The following is a 17,823-nucleotide window of genomic DNA, read 5'->3' as shown; positions in this document are numbered from 1 at the left end:
TCGATTTTTCCTTTTAGCAAAGAGCAGTATACCAACCACCCACTGGAGTGGCTGACATGTTCTCTGACTTTTTAGAGGGCCCTTACTGTCGCTCACTGTTAAAATGACAAACATTGCTGGCGGCAGGTCATGGTGTCTGCCACTAATTAAAATTATGTGAGAACGTTCATAACAGGACTATATTAAACTTGTCTGTTCTCTGGCTACATTTCTCCCTGCAAGTCCTCAGCCCAGAATAATCTGTGACAGGAGAACCTCCTCAATATAACACCGATATAAACTGAGTGGACAAATAATGTGGAAAACATGTGACATTTAAAAAGAACTGAGATCTGAAAAGAAGTGGGAATGCTGTATGTGGGGGGGGGGGGTGCAGTTTGACCAGATCTGTTTTCAAAATGAAAAATGCCATTCATATGCCGTGTACATCCAGCCGAATGTTGTTGGACTGAAGTGAGACAGTTGTCGAGAAACACACGAGGACAGCGCGTTGGAATTGATTGGGATTTGTTACCTGACAGTCTGTGGTGGAACTGTGGGTTTCGCAGGTCTGCAATTAAAGCTAAGAATGTTTTTAATGAGTATGGATAGTTGTGTTGTTTTTTTGGCGACATTATCATATTTATGCCCGAGATGGATTTATTGTTCACATGCTCTGTGTTTTGCTTGGATAAGATAACCTCACTTAGAAATAGTGCTTCAACACTGCAAGTTGTCTTGATGGAAAAGTGCAGATTCAATTCATCTTGGTTCACTCTTTTCCAAGCACATTATAAAGGAACAAATGATCAGTGATCAGGGGGACTTTGTAATTGGATTCTGGCTCTTATTAATCAATAAAACTGCATTTTAAAACTGCTGCTGGAACTTTGATCAATTTCTATCTTGACAGATGGCATTGCCCTTTTTTTTAATATGGCTACTTTGTGACCCTTTACATTCTGCCATAATTACCTTTAATGGTATGAATGCAATATAATTGGAGTGACATTTCCCATACGCACATTCGCTGTCACGAGAGCAGTGAGTCAACTTGAGGATGAATACTGTATGTAAATGTGAATCCATCTGCTCGACTTGCAGCGACAGATGGAGATGCGTGGCGTTTCAGTATGTGTATTGATATTTACTGCTCGTGGAACCCCCCTGAGTTGAACCAGAGGTCCTTCCACCAGGTCAATTTGTCGGTAAATGCAGACTCATTCCCCTCCCTGATTCCAGTCATTATTCCTTGACCTCAGGTGAAAAACAGGAACACAGAGGCAGAGAGAGAGTGGTACGCTCTGTCTTGGGAGCCACAGTCACCAAGTGTAGTTCCACATCAAAGGGAATGAGCATGTGTCACCATCATCGGTTCTGGTATTTATGCAGCCATGAAAGTTGCACATCGATAGTGTCAGTGCGGCAGAGAGGATAAGCCTACAGAGGAAAGGCTAAAGTGGATTTGGAGTAGAGGGGGTGTATGTGGAGGCGAAGATAAGAGTTAAGGCCTTTTTGGGGATCTGACACGTTTCAGTGTGAGGAGATTTTGTCAGCCTTTTATGCATACAACCTAAACATTCAGGAGTGTTGCAGACTTATCGTCATTGTAAAGAGTGCTACGACTCAGCAATGCCAAATAGTACTTTAAATCCTGGAATCCACTCAGCATATTGGGTGCAACCTTCAAATGCACCCATTGTTTTTATTTGGCTGCTCTTCCCAGGAACTCAGACCACCTCAGTTTGTCTACTTTTGATTTTATGAAGCATTTCAATCGCTGCTAGACCTTTGAGCTAATTTACGTTACGCTACTAAAGACTTCTGTTCCACAGCATTTCAGAGGAAATATTATTCTCTTTACTCCAGTAAATTTAACTGACAGGTTTAGCGATGTAACTTGGAATATTTTCTCATAAAAGTTAGCGCGTCACCCTGCTCCATGTCCATTACTGTGCTGCGTTCTGTTTGTGCGCAACAGCAATAGTCTAGCAACTTTTTGATGGCACTTTGTAATTCTAGTAGAGGATTGTGGTATTTCTCCTTTTTCTTATGTAAAGGATCAAAATATTTCTTAATATTAACAACAATAGACCTTTAAGTTCCTTCAATGTAACCCATTGATGGTTTATGTGAAGACCACCCCAGCCTTAGCATATACTGTGTTCTTCATAGTCTGCATTAAGGCCTACTCATTGTAATGCACAGAATTTCCTTAACACACAGAAATATAAGTAGAGCATCACCGTGACACGTCAACTACAATCTTAAATTCTGCCTTAAATACAAATCGCCACATGAATTGCAGCCAACATTAGTGAGTCAGTTTTCAGCCATTTTAGTGGAGCCCATCTCCAAGACGACAGACGGAGGCTATTAAAAATTAAGTAACAGCCTCACAATTAGTTTTTGAGTTTTCGTGTAAAAGAAATTCTTTCTCATTCCAGACTGCAATCTCCCAAAGCTATAACTGTCAAGAGGGTCATGTAAGTAGCATTGGGGCTCTATTTTATTTTGTATCATTGTCCTGAGGGCTACTGCAAACTGTGGCAGGAGATGCTGGGAGTTTTTTTTTTTAATGTTTATATCTAGTTTTAAGACCGTTAAATGTTAACCACTTATCAGATCCCCGAGTGTGTGAATTGGAAAGGGAAGTGGTGAAGCGTACAGAAACCAGACTGAGTTTGGTATAGTGTGTGCAGTGCCTGTGCTGTCTCGCACTGCTGTATAAAACCCCCTCTGAATCAATGGTGCTCACTTCAGGACACTATAGCTTTTATCTGAACCTCCCGCAGGCACTCAGCAAGAAGGTAGGGAGTAGAGACTGCATTCACCGCCTAAGGTTCCGTCTTGGCGTAATAAAAGGAGTATTTCATGCATGACACTCACACAGCCTGTGGGCGTACACCATCTAAAGCAGACTTTGTGCTTGCAATAATTAACGTAAACATATGGCGTGTGCCTCCATTGAATTGTGCCCGTCGTCCACTCAGCCTCGAGTCTCATGCAGCGCCTCAGCTAGAAATAATCCACTGCACATGCTAATCACTTGGCAATTGATTTGGCCCTTTTTGGTCTAACAATTTCTGTAAACCACTGAATTGATCTGAGCGAAATCAATTAACAGCTCAGGGTAGGTAAATATGAACAAAAACTATGGATCGCTGTGCATACAGTATGACCGTCTGAGCAAATTCTGTCTGTAGCTGTGTGCTTGTGCAGAGATGCTCAGCGGGAGCAAATTCCAGTCAGGTTTGACTAGCCCCAGGTGAACTGTGATAACCAGGCAGTCTGCAATGATAAAGTTATCTTTCATCCATCAAGAAGAAAATGCACTTAACCCTCTACATTCAACCCTGCTGTGTTATCAGAGCCATAATGGCAATTGATAAAAGAGAGCTGTCTTATCATAATCCCACATACATAACGGCGGGGAGTTGCTATTTTAGGAGGATGCAGTTGAAGGAGATGGGTGCACCGGAGCGGGCAGGAGGAGAAGGTTGCCTCCTGGTTGGAGATCAGATGTTATCGGGCAGTATTGATGGAGCAGCTCATAGAGATGCAAGTAGGAGCCGTTTGTCGTAAGACATCCCTCATAACTGGCCAGATTGTCGCCGTCATCATGGGGGTACGGGAGCTAAGCAACGCCTGACTCAGCGAAATCCTTGGGCCTGCAGCAGGACTCGCACAGAAATAAGACCCTGATAAGCATTAAAAAGTGAGGCAGAAACGGGGGCATGGGGAATTATTAGAGAGAGTGCGAGTGAGAGACCTGAATACGAAAGGGAGATTATTATAGAGACAATAAGAGGAAGAGATAGGAAGAAAGGGGCTGAATGAACTTCCTACATGCTGACGCCATTTGTTTGTGTCCCTGTGCATTTTATTAAGCCTCTAACATTAAACAGATTTAGTGGGAGCAGCCAAAGTCATGGAGTAATTATGCTTTTGGAAATGCTGTGATTAAAAGCGCTCGCTTAAACTATCAATCCACATTGCACTGCATTTTGTTGTTTATTCCCAGAGCATGCTGATGTGAATTTACCCTCTAGATTTAGAAAGAAAAAAAACCTACAAGGGAAAATTCATAAAACATTCTAAAAATGGAGATTTATCCATCAGGCGTGCATATAAAGTACATCATTTGCAAGCTCATTGATTTCCTGCATAAAGCATGTCCTTGAATTGATAGGTGTAATAAACATACGCTGAGGTCACTCTGAATCTTGGATTCTTTTGAATAACAGACTCATTTCAAATAAAAGGAATACTCACATACTGCAGGAGGAGGAGGGAAGAGGAACTGTAAGAGGGAGAAGACGATCAATAAAGAAAGGAACAGTATCTGTGTGGAGGACGCCGGAAATGTCTCCTCTGTCGGGATTCCTTCCTCCAGCTCACACTGTGCTGAGGGCTCTCTTAAGTGCCCAGATACCCCACAGAGGTGTTGATTAAGTCAAGCTGAAGGCCAAAGCCTGACTGCAATCGAGAGCCCCCAGCTCACTCGGTGAGCTATCAGGTGACCCGTCCCCTGCTCATTCACTCTCCAGGCAGATACTGATGTTGAGAGGAGCTATTAGAGCCAGGCCCCAAAAAAAAGCATTCTGCTGGGTGTTGATAACCGGCAGGTACCAGGATGAGGAGAGAGAGAGAGGAAGGAGGGGGTAGGGGTGGGGGGGTTACGGCAGGACTGGGAGGCGGAGGAGGGTAAATGATCTCCGAAGGCCATCTTATTAATGGAGGCTTTTCATTACTAGCACTAATGCAAATGATTGGTGGGGCTAATGAGCTCGAAGGTCTGCGTGAATGAGGGCTCCGAGGAACAGCAGTGTGTGATGATCATAGCGGGAGACAGAGGTGATGAGTTTTAAACATCATATCTGGTCATGATGAACATTTTGCTTGCACAAGAACAGAAGGAAAAGAGGGAGAAATGGATGAACGAGCTGATGGAACGGCGAGTCAATTGTGCACCAACTCGATGTGGCAGCCTGCTACAGGCAAGAGGGTGCAAGATGAATGGTGGAGGGGACGAGTGTATTTCACTGTCAGTGGACTGAAGTGAGGTAAAGCATGGAAAATGTCTTCTATGAAGTGCTCACACGCGCGGGGGGTGTAAGCGCTTATTAGACGATGAGGCGCGACACATTTTTCTGAAGGCGTGGCATCTCCTTATCACGTCATAAGCGTTGCATGATATTCCATTCACAGCCATTATCTAACAGTGGCACTGTGTCAGAAAAAAAAAAACTGCTTTTACTGTCTGCTGTACTGTGTTAAAGACACCCTTGGTGGCAGCTGTGAACCTCGCATGCAGGGGGATTTAGCCCGATTTACAGCATGGTGTGTACAGGATCAGTTGTGGCTCAGAACTGTCTCATGTGGGCTCTCTGGGGGGAGCTGTGGGGGGGGGGGGGGGGACCAGAGGCCACTGATTGATGGTCAAGGACACTGAACCCCTCCCCCCACCCTCCCGCTCAGAGGAGCCCATCTCTGAAGCAGTGTCCTCGGGGGGATTGGGATGCTGCCTGGCTGGCTGCCGTCTGTGCGCCACTAGTGACAGCCTGCTTGGAGGATACGAACAACTCAAGGGATGAATCAAGAACTAAACGACAAACGAACGAATTGGAGAGTTAATCCAATAGAAAAGAATTCAGGATTTTTTTTTTTTTTTTTTTTTTTTTTTTTTCTTCTTTCTCCTCCTGTATTTTCTCACATGTGCGCTGTGGAACGTACAGTACATGAAGCTAAAGGCGAGCCCACGACAGGATTGAGTATTTCTGAATGGAGCACCCGTGTGTCATCGTTAAGGGGCTGAAAAGAGGAAGGGAAAGTAGTGCACACCATTACTTACTGAATAATGATATTCTAGCGAATTACAGTGCAGTGCGACACTGGAGATGCTACTCAACACAAAGCCTGCATTGACAGTCACTGTTGCATATTTCAGTATGATTCATTATCTGTGTCAACAGTGACCGAGGTTCAGGGCTTTAGCATTTGTTGTGCACATGATATGTGGGTAACAAAACTGCTGTTGATAGAGATTTGGGAGGGATAAGGGGGAGGGAGGGAGGACAAGAGAGTGAGTGTGGCTCATACTCCAGCACACTATTTAAAGATAATGGCTTAGGTCCAGAATCAGACGAGAGAACCAGGGATTGTAGTGTTCATATAACTCTGGCTGGTGCTGGGGAGGCTTTAGTTTTCATTAAAATTCTGTTGCAAAACAGTAATTGAAGCGTATCGCTTTCATCTCCACTTATCTCCTCTGCGCCTCTCCCTTTGGAGTGCTGCTCGTCTTCCCAGCGTTTGCGCATCTTGACACTGTTGGTTTCTTTATGATATATTGTCTGGGATTCTGGTACTTCATTGTTGCTTTCTGTTGATGTACATGGCAATTAAATTCAAACCCCAAAGAGGTGTAGATCTCAGTCGAAACTCCCCACTCCCTCTTCTCTCTCTCTCTCTCTCTCTCGATCACCGTGTTTTCCCCCAGCCAGCTCCTCCTTTGATTCAACCTTCTTTCTCCCCGTCCCCGGCTTTCTTCTTCCGCGTTAGACCTCCATCTCTTTCCCCCTTCTATTCCCCTCATGTTAATAAGCAGAGTAAATGGTGTCGCAAGGCAGTTCCTGGTCGGGGATTTAATTAAAATGGCAAGTTACAACCCACACAGTCAAAACAATGGCGGCCCGTTGCTTTTTCGCAGTGACACAGGGAGATATTAAACAAGCCCAACGTCAAACACCGTGAGGAGGCAGTGACTACACCCCAACCTGACTTAACACCGCACCTCCAGAAGAAGTGAGGGTTTTGTTGTGACGCTCTCCAGCCCGGTCATCATTAGTCATAGCAGAGATCCAGTAATTACTTTGTGAGCTCCTTGAAGTGCTGCATGAAAACCACTTATGGACAAGATATTAATGTGATTACTGCAGCATTTACTGAGCCAGAAAATACTGTCAGAGGAGAAACTGAAGAAGGGAAATAGGGATATCTGCCTATTCCCCACCAGCCACCTCGCTGACACGCACGCACGCACGCACACACACACACACACACACACACACACACACACACACACACACACACACACACACACACACGATTTTGCTAGTGTGGCTAGCACAATGCAATGCGCTGAGGCTCAGTCAACAGAGGGCCGGCAGAGCAGGACAGGAGCTGTTGCTATGGTTACCATTTCTCGGCTCGCTCTCACAGCCCAGGAAAACTGTGTCATTATCCTGTACTTTGGATAGGAGGAGTGAGAGAGAGAGGAGGGAAACAAAGGGAGAAAATGAGGTAGAAAGGAGAGACAAAGACAGAAAGGCAGAGACAAGGAGAAAGAAGACGGGGGTCTGCAGTTCACACCGGCCAGCTATTCATCCGGCGCATACATCATCAAAATTTGCACCCATTTGTGCTCCTCTATTCCCCGTCCCTCCTCACCACCACCACCCCTCCCTCCTTTCCATCTGTCAGGCGAGCTATAGTTTCCCCTCTAATAGGTAAACAACTTCAGTGCCGACAAATAATGCTCGAAAATATCAGGTAAAAGCAGAGCTGTGTCGGGTGAAAACGGGATGTCTTTTTCCTCACTCTCCGTGCCATCTCCTGTGAAAATTGTCACCAACAAGCTATTATGTTGGTAAAAAAAAAAAAGAAAAAAAAAAAGATCAATCTCTCTATCATTGTATTTATTTTTAACACGCCAGGAGTCACACGCCAGTCTAATGACGAACCAGGACAGGTTCTTATTCAATAAATGCGTAGTCCACAACAACAGGAGCTGAACAACAGCTGCAAAACGTGCAACTACAAGCCATTTCTAACCATCAAAGCACACAAAGAAAAGGAATTATGAAGACACAGGTACAATCACATACCTATGTGTGCGCCGGGCATGTCGCTGTTCGTTTAGCCCGGTGTGTTTGTGCAACGTGAGGTCCACATCAGAGGAGTTACATTGTGAACTAATTACATGGCCGTGTAAGTAGAGGCACCCTGCTGATATGGGCTGTGCACCGCATGATTTCCCCTGGTAGAGCACAGCCTGCTTGTGCTGCTTTCCGGTGCCGCGCGTGTGCAGGCGTGCCGGCGACCTGTACACGCAGGTGTGTGTGTGTGTGTGTGTGTGTGTGTGTGTGTGTGTGTGTGTGTGTGTGTGCGCGCGCGCTGATGGAGTGCATGTTTTGTAACCTGCGAGTTGTGCTTTATTGAGCTGCAAGCTAAAAGAGTCCGCCTGCGATGAGGAGGCAGAGTAGCCCCTCCACATGAAAGGCTGCCCTCTACCTCTCTGCCCGCCTGACACGGCTCTCCAGAGAGACCCGTTCACATTACTGTGGCTGTCTGCTGGTCGGAGGAACACAAACGGCACCAAAACAAAGTCTCATTCGATAGCGGCGCAAAAAAAAAAAAAAAAAAAAAAAGACCCCGAGTAGCCCTTATCTACCACGAATATGAAAGATGTGGTGTCTTCAATCGCTCCTGCTTATCAGACCTCAAGTCAGGTTAAGTCAGCTGGAGCAACCTTTCATGCAGCAAACATTTTGGTCTGTCGGGGAGGTGAGGGGCGGGGGGGGGGGGGGGGGCAAAACCGCCTAAAAATTGCATTGTCGGTAATGTAGGAACACAAGACTCAATGTATAATCACACATCACCAGCAGGGTGTTCTGAAGCGCCACTGCGTATCGTATTTAACAGCGTTAAAGTCATAGGGTCTACCGATCAGTGGATCCGAGCTTATTAGAACAATATTATGACAAAGTTTCTGTTCGGCGGCTGCGCGAGAGACGGGACACGGAGTGATTGTTATGGGTGCAGACAAGAAATTTTCCCCGTAAGGTCAAAATATATTGAATCAATACTGATACACTGCTAAGTGAGAGTGTGAAGGGAGCGGCGTGGAAAATCTGAAGCGACCAATGAGAGAGCAGCCTCAGGTCGCCTGCTTGCCAAAAAGTTCAAAGAACCTATACGCATGTGCATGAGCGTTGCACAACAGGATGTTCACAAAATCCAATTGGAAAACTATTTTCAATAAATGTTGACATAACTCCGAGGTATATAGTACAGCTAAACAATTAGTATTTCATAATAATTTGGCAGTATATCGTATATAATTGAAAGTGGCGGTGTCCTAGTGCCCCGCATTACCCAGGAGCCATTGCAGGAACAGCAGGGGTGAGGTTAATAACATTAATGGGGAGGTCCTGGTGGTGTACATGCTACTTCACTGGAATGACTCAATGGAACAGAGCCATCATTAATGTTATCATTGCCACCTATGCTTTTCCCGTTCAGACAGGTCTAATGTCTGCGGTGAGAAGAGGCTGTTATATGATGTCAAATTTACCAATTACAACTGTATTTTTGTTTTGTTTTTTGTTTTACACTTTAGTTATTGGTTGATTAATGTTTATCGTTATTTTTTTTTTTTTTAATCAACTGTACGGATCTGTGAAATTCTTTGGTCCGCTGTTGCTGTTGTTAAATTTGCTTTATTAAGACTGATTTCATTCATGATCTCGGAAGGACTCAGATTTACCTTGCGGCTCGATCATCAGTATTATTAGCATCGGTATTAACAGTTCAACAACGTCATACGTGGAAAATATGAGACGCAGGGGCCAAAATAAGAGCTTCTGCTTTTCATACTTTTGGTACATTTAGCCAATTAATAGGTCAATAGTTACAGTTGTAATGGAGCATTTTTTTTTTTCACTGTACTATTGGTACTTTAAGTAATGGATCGGGGCATGTTTTCCATCGCTGCTAAAAAAAAAATACAAAATACCACCAGTGTTATGAAGTACTCCGAACCAACTCAAATCAACAGCAATGGTACAGTAATTGGCATTTTTACACTCTCATTTGGAAGCTGTATAGCGGGCCGACTGCGGGTTTACAAATGGTGGGTGCAGCAGAATAAAAGTGCAATCACAACTAATCAGAGCTTCTCTTGTTCCTTGCCCACAGCACCCAACACTGCACCCTATGGGAGCACAGGAAGCGCGCACATCCCGCTGGCCTGCCGATACCTGGTCCTTGCTCTCTCCTCCTTCATCAGCATGTACTAGCGGAGGCCAGCCCAGACACAATGACTGTCAAGAGCATTTATGAATCCTTTTTGACATTGCTGATGGCTGGAATCCAATCTGGTACAGTTTGTTGAAAAGCTGTGGTGGGAATAATCAGCGTTACCTTGTGTCGGGAAATTGTTTGTTTTGGTTTTTTTTTCTTTGCTTTTTGGTGAAATTTCTGTCATGTAAATACAATGATGTTTTTTTATTATTATTATTATTATTATTATTTCCTCTCTGTTTTTTTTTTCTTTTCTGATTGATTGATCACCTTGTGAATCAGTGCTCACCCCCGCCCCTACACCACCTCCAATCATATCAACAGACCCCCCCCCCCACCCCCCACCCCAACCTCCCAAATGAGTTACCTTCATGCATCTTTTCCTGCGGCTCGATGGCGCAAAAATTGACATTTTCATCTGTTTTTGTACATGGCTAAAAAGAAGCAATTGTGCCAAGTCTCTCAGTACACAGAATTACCATACCGATGTTGTATTGAATGTATTATGGGCTGTTGAACAAAGGAAAGACATTTAGATTCCTAACAATACAAATTTTGATTATGGCGTGTGCTTAAAAAAAAAAAAAAATACTGAAAAAACAGGAAAAAACAGGAAAAAAAAAAAAAAAAAAAAAAAGAACAAAAAAGGCAGGGCTTTACAAGGACCTGTATTGTCATGATTACTCAGTAGATGGATGAACAGTGTTGAAGGTGTGCTTTGTTGTAGTCTGAAATGGGTCCTTCAGTTACTATGCCTGCCTAACAGCTTTGATCAGGCGGCCGTCAAAGTAGCAAAATATACTGTATTGTATCTTTATATTTTAATATAGTGTAGGCTTTTGTTTTAAAGTGGGACCAGCTTTTCTCATTCGACCAAGAACATTAACTCAAAACGTGACTTTGTGCAGTACGAAGGGAGGAACATCGCTGCCCTGTTTACATTTTTTTCTTGAAAATATAACTATTACAGTATATTCTCCATATTTTTTTTTTTTTTTTCCACTGAGTCTACATATGTGAATGTCACAAAACACTGTTGCAGTAAAGAAGACAAACAGAGCCCAAGTTCAACTGTTTCGAGCTTGCAGTTCTTTGAAATGTGCCACTTCCAGTCAGGCTTTTTTTTGTTGTTTTTTTTTTTTCGAATTTGCTGCGTATCTACTGATTATCTTCGGCTGAAAACCCACGTTACTTGAAGATTTTGGCCCCGACTTTTGGCATGATACTTAGCACCCTTCTGCATTTTAATCTTCCCCATTTCCCGACAGACAATTCAATACTTTCGTATTATAAAGTCTCTTTTACAGTAAACATACCCACTTCATTGTTTCCTTCAAGTAAAGAAAACACCGAGCCAAAGCCTTCCAAACATATTTGGGTACGATAATTAAACACGACTCCAATCAGAGTCCTTCTTATGTTATGTATGATCAACAGAACAGTCAATGAAGCTTACAAACATGCTCATCACTATAAACTAAGGTGCTAACAGCTAACAGCGAGTTTGACAGACGATCAGTGTCCATTAGAGCTCAGAACAAATAAAATCATGAGTACGTCCAATAGCTTAAACTGTGATTTTTTTTTTCTGTTCCTTGAAATCAACCATATCAAGGCTCAAAACCAGTGTTACTGTAAGGATTCACTTTTTGACGAGACTGTCAGTGTGGCATATTCATCCTCAAGTATCTTCAGTTCAGGACTGAAACAGAAATACTCTACTACAATGCCTTAAATAGTACCATATACATTAAATTACCCTCCTTTACAAGGACACTTCCAGAAGCTCTCAATAAGATACATTATTTGTCTGACATATTACTGAATGTTCATAAACTGGTAGCTGACTTAGCTTTCGAATTAGGCATTATATTCAGCAAAATCAAACTGATGGCTCTCCCAGGTATTTTCCAAGAAGTCAGTTGCATCTGATACAAATGCAGTATTTGTGGTACAGGTTAACATGTTTGCCAGTCATGTTTGGATTTGGATTGTGTTGTATTTGGCCCCCAATCGAGGGACTAACAGAACCAGAGTTCACAGAGTATTTTGTGAATTTGTAACTGCAAATCTATAGAAAAATAGCCATCGCAGTTCAAAGACTTAAAGCACAAACACTTCTTATTTCAACGTTTTGTGGTGATTTGTTTTACGGTCTGCTAAACATTTTTCTTTTTTTTCTTTTATTGTTTGTACTGAAATTGTTATCAGCTTGTTTTACAAATTCTGAAAATACTGCACCATATGATCTTGTTTAAATGTTAAGGTATAATGAAAATGGGTCAGAAGTATATTTATTCTCTTCCTTTATGAAAACAATGTATAAAAAAAATACATTTGAAACATGTAAAACTGGATATGTGACATTTATTTGAATGAGGCACAGTATGGCATAGTTTATAATGTTGTCGGGTTCATTTAGATGCCATAACTGTTGTTGATTTAAGTACATTAAAAAGAACAATGTTTGCAATCAAATTACCTACTTTTTGAAGCAGAGAGGGTGTGAGCCCATATAACAGTATTATAGAACAGAATCAATGTGTGTATATTTGGAGAAAATAGGATACCTTTTGATCTTTAGAGCCAGTGTGTAGTCATAGTTTTCACACACTTGCGTGTTTGACGATGTGCAGAGAGTTTGGTTGTGCTGCATGTCAAAGTTAACCTGTGTTTTTGAGGTGGCCATTTTACAGATATTCATACTTTTTATGAATGGAACCAGTTTTTCCAAACCTTTGGTTCATAAACCTGGTCTAAAAATACATACCTCCTACAGATCAGCAGGCTGTGTTTGTTTGTGATTTATTTGAATCAACTTTGCTGATAAACTAAAACAACTGCTATTCAGAGTCATAACGATTATTGTGGCACTTTGGTGACAGTCTGGAGTTTTGTTGGTTGCTTGTCTAAGCAGTTTAAGACCATGCTAGTATTCCATATGAAATGTACTGGATGTTGATTATTTTGAATAATGGTATTAACAAGTCCCTTTTATCGACTCGGTATTATTTGCAATAAAAGTCTTCATGTTACAATATAAACCCACATCTGAGTTAATGAGCACTCAAAGGGGTTTGGTATTATTACTGCGAGAGGTTTTGAGCCAGTAGAGCGCAACAATGCAACAACATCCTCCTTAAAACACAAAATGCCCCACCACTACAACGTCCCTGCACCTTACTGCCTCCCAGAAAGAGCAAAGCTCTTAACAGGCTTCTCATTCTTAAATTTGATAAGCTATCGACATGTTGTGACTCAGCTTAACTACTAGCACGCATTCATCTCAAATTGGACTGGGTTGCACCGGCTGTTCAGAATTTGAAGTCCTCCTTAGTAACAACTAGCTGGATTAAAACTACTAATCAAGTCAAACTGAAGAAATGTCTCAGCTGAAAAGACGTTAGAAATGTGCAATAGGTTGCATGAAAACTTTGATAGGGCTGCTCGGTCATGAGCAGTGAAGTATGTCAACAGGTTAGTCACCAGAGGATCCCAAACTAGCATGACTTATAAACATTACAGTTCGAGAGCTGGAGAGACCGTTTATTTGTAAAGTCCTGGTGTTCCCACACAGATAGTGTTCATACAGTTTAGGAAGACAGGGAAATACCAGATTATGCCAAACTAACCCGACATTACTTGCTCACTTTGTCAAAATGTTATCATATAATGATAAACTATGGAGCTTCAGATCAGACGTGTTGACCAAACTCCGTATTACCACTTTTATTCTTTACACTGAGCAGATTGAAAATTTGCCACCATACGGTTGTTTGTAGCGCAACCCAGTTGAATTTAATGATTCTTGTGTAAAGCTCCACGAAGTAAAGACTTTGATCAGAATTTATGAACAGCTGGTGCACCCAGCTCCTGGTGCCTGTAAGCTTGGCCAGACATGGTGGAGGAACCCCACCCACCCCCCACCCCCACCCCGCTCTGTACCGTTTCCGTTTTTAAAATCTTAGAATTATGTTTTTGGTGTTCAGAAAAACCAACTGGGTGAAAAGTGTCTGTCATAAACTATCTTGCTGGTAGGGAACATAATTCAGACTATGCATTTTAGCTAGATAGCCATCAAGTGTTAGCCATACAAAGAAACTGCTAAAGTTCGCAGTTACTCAGAATCCTCCAATTCTACTTTTAAAACTATCACAATGTTTTGATCAGTGAGCATTACAACTGGTTTATGTCCCCCATCAAAAAGAGCTGCCGGGCCCCCTTCGACCTCTTTGCAGATTAAACGGCCTCAAAAAAAGGGTTCAGATTGAGGGATGCGTCAGTCTGTTTGTGCGGTGCAACTGGAGTTATTGAGTCATCTTAATTGTGCAGTATCATGCGTATTTGATCCCCTCCCCTTTGGCCTCCAACACTGTATACAGTAAATCCTCCTGAGTCCGGATGGCCAGATGCCACAGCACATAGGATTAAGCACCGTTTGCACTGCAGCATCATCATTGACTGGAGTGCGTCGCTCAGTATGTGTGATCTGGAGATATTTACAAACATAAGTCATTGCTCATTCCATCTGGGCAAGATTATAACTTTTCCCAATAGCACAGGGTTTCTGAATATCCTGTGACCTCAATACACTCCTCGACTAAAACATCCACGGTGTGACTGACCTCGTAAAAAGTCATGTTGATGCACAAGCTGTAAAGAGGCCACGTCGCCCACCTGCAGAGATCACTGCCTCACCTAGCGCTCTCAGCTGACAGCGGAAGCAAAAAAAAATCTCTCTACTTTTAAATTTAAGATAAGAGGATTTTAAATATTCATGCAAGTGCATATTATTACGGCCCCACAATCCCCAACCTGAATTTTTAAATTTCCCATTTCAAAGCATCCTCTTGCCCCGATGTATCAGAATCGCACAGCTCCTTATGAATGCATTTATTACAAGCCTGAGTTTGTTGCATTATGAGACAGCAGCTTTTAAAGTGAGTCTCAGAGGAGGAAGTGTACTGTACTGAATGTGCCTTTAAAGTATTGTATGAATCAGTTCAACACCAAGCCTCATTTAGAGCTCTATTGCCGTAAACCGAGCTGAAGCTCTTTTAGCCGACACAAAAACATTAAAGATTGCTCATTTAGCAGTTTCCATTATATTAGCTATTTCCAACATTAATCCAACGTTCAATATCTCAACACCGAGGCAAACAATAGCCTCCACATAGGCTACAGAGATCATGTAATTGGAGGAGAGCCATTCTGCCACATTTAACAAGTAATAGCAAGTAATGTAGAATACAAATGAAATGAATTAAACATACCTAACTGTCACCATGATCAAAATAACTGATTAAGAAATGGTTAGGTTTCGCTGTCACCATGTGTATTTCTATTCCAGGGAATGAGAAGCAGGGTTGAAAAAGAGTGGTTCTTGGAGTCAAACTTTACACGCAACCGATCCTTACCGTTTGTTTTCACTGGCAAAAGGGTATTTGAACGGCACGATTATCGACGTACTGCGCCTGACATTATCTAAAGTTTTCATGCAGTAGAAGAAAACAAAAAAAAAGCTTAAAAGCTGAAAAACAGCCAGACCTATTTTGCATACCATGCGTGACCGTCACTAAGAAACATGACAAACTCAAGACATTGTGTCGGCACTAAGGGCAGGAGGTGAGGCAGCATGTTCCGAGTGGCATTTGTTGTCTTCAAAGACAAATATGAATAAAAACATCTGGCGGTCATGGTCATACAAATAAACCTATTAGCATATGTTTTTAGCAAATATTCATTACAGAGCGGCTTTGGCCATCATTAACTGGTTTGCAGTGCTTCTTTCTGCAAAATGTGTCAACATACAAAAGCCTGTTCCTGCAGCAAAATTACAGCGGCACATACTGCAGGTTGTGAATTAGCATGGCGTCAGGGTGTTGCTTGGCTCTTCTGAAAGGCATCCGTGGCCAGCACGAACAGAGAGGAGGCTGGAGGAGTTGGGAGACTGGGAGTCCTCCCGACCTTGCAGTTAATGAAACCCTTCCTGTGCCTTTTGTCGATTTTAACTGGGAGATTGTGTCGTACAACACCCGCTGAGGCTGCCACCTCGCTCCTGCAGTCACCACGCCACTTCCATGAGCAGCATACTGAGTTGTCAGCATCAAAAAAAAAAACTGTTTCTTCAAGTGCATTCAGTTTGGTAGATATATTTGTTGCACAGCAGGCAGAAGCCATCCCCCCTGTCCAACCCAGGCAAAAAGAGAAAAAAAATAAACCACTCTATATAACCAGTCTCAGAGTTTGATTCAATTCTGAATGGAAAAAGTAAACAAACGTTTTTTTGGAAATAGGCCTCTCTCTTTCTCTCAAACATTTCAATGTGTACACAAACAGTAAGTAATTTCTGACTGGTGTGCCTCTCCAGTTTCTTTGAAATCCGTCTGAAAATGTGGCAGCTGCCAATGTAGGGGGGACATGCTATTTTAAAAAGAGGTTGCATCAAGCATTTGTCAACCTGTCCCTCATTATTTCCAGTGAACTGGAAAGTAAGTTGCCAGTCAATGATGCAGAGCCTAAGATAATGCCAGGGATTTAAAGCAAGGTATCTGAACCAGGTCTCTCCATGACGCCGATGACTGAATCGCGCACTTGCAAAAGTGTTTTCTCATGAAGCTCCCGAGCAATTGTCACTTTTCAAGAAGGATCGAAAGGATTGCCATAGAGACGGTGTCATTATTTGACTGACAGTAACTGTAATCCTATTTTATTTGTTTTCAGGCCTCCAAAGGCAGATTACACAAGTTTGTTTTGTACACTGAATGACACAGCGAATCAGTTCTTTGTTGCAGCGGTGCATCATGTGTCTTCAGTGTTGTGTTTGTTTCATTGGAGTTATCTCTAGCAGAGTTCAATGTATGAAGTGCAGCATTTCTTCTGTTTGTTTTTGTAAATTAAACATATTTACTTCATTTTTATTTGTTTACTTTTTACAAAAAAGTGGGAATGGTCATTATAAGGTTGATGTGAACGTAACTAGGTTTTCTGTATGGACTTTTATTTCTCTTTTTCTATTCATTAATTTTATTTAAATCGTCATGCCGAAAACTAATGTGATGAAAAGTCTGGAATGGAAATGTTTACTCAAATGTGTATGAAGGTCTTTTAGCCACCAGGGATGTAGTTGTACATTTATAGGCTCTAGATCACTGGAATGATATATATGGCTTTAAGTGGCATTGATATACCTATATATATTATATATAAATATATATTGATATTTGTCCAGAAATAAATTCATGTACTTTAATTACTTTAAAGCTGACATTGTGTATAGCACGTATGCAAGTCCATTTTCATCATGTTTGATGTAATTTTGTAGCAGTGGTTTGATACTAATAAATGGCAGTTGACGATGGAAATGTAGATTGTGTTTTTGTCGAACTGAACAGACCTTTACAGCTGTGACGCTCTGAACGACTCTTCCATTATATATGTTCAAGATATGATGACTGAACATATTCGTGCTGCGGCCATGCTGGAATAGAATCATTTATTCATAACAACATGTTACGGACTAAAAATATCTGAGTCGTCCATTTAATGAGAAGGTGCTTTGTGATTTAACGTGTGCGGCTCATGGCGAGCTGCAAAATACCAAGCTCCTTTTGTGTAGAGATCTTTTGATTTATAATTTTTTAGTGTAGTTAGATGTCAGATGTTGTCAGTTTAAATGTTTTTTTTCTTAGACACAGTTGTTTCTGACATTTAAATCGGAATTACAAAACGTGTGGGCTTTTGGGAAACAGTAACACATTA

At 42.0% G+C, this 17,823-nt stretch overlaps 1 protein-coding gene across 2 annotated transcripts in view; it reads left to right on the top strand.

Annotated features, from left to right (window-relative positions):
* Nucleotides 1-17,426, top strand: part of negr1 (neuronal growth regulator 1) — a 144,173-nt gene extending 126,747 nt beyond the window's left edge. For both annotated transcript variants that reach the window (XM_069153478.1, XM_069153479.1), the window contains one exon: nt 9,958-17,426. In XM_069153478.1, coding sequence (XP_069009579.1) covers nt 9,958-10,058 — 101 coding nt within the window. In that variant the 3' untranslated portion in view covers nt 10,059-17,426. The remainder of the gene's footprint in view (nt 1-9,957) is intronic.
* The last annotated feature ends 397 nt before the right edge of the window (nt 17,427-17,823 follow it).

The sequence above is a fragment of the Embiotoca jacksoni genome, unplaced genomic scaffold, assembly GCF_022577435.1.
Source record: "Embiotoca jacksoni isolate LCO1_2020_lvr unplaced genomic scaffold, fEmbJac1.0.p SCAF_19, whole genome shotgun sequence".
NCBI lineage: Eukaryota > Metazoa > Chordata > Actinopteri > Embiotocidae > Embiotoca > Embiotoca jacksoni.
The sequence above is the reverse complement of the archived record's forward strand: the minus strand, read 5'-3'. Positions and strand labels throughout refer to the sequence as shown.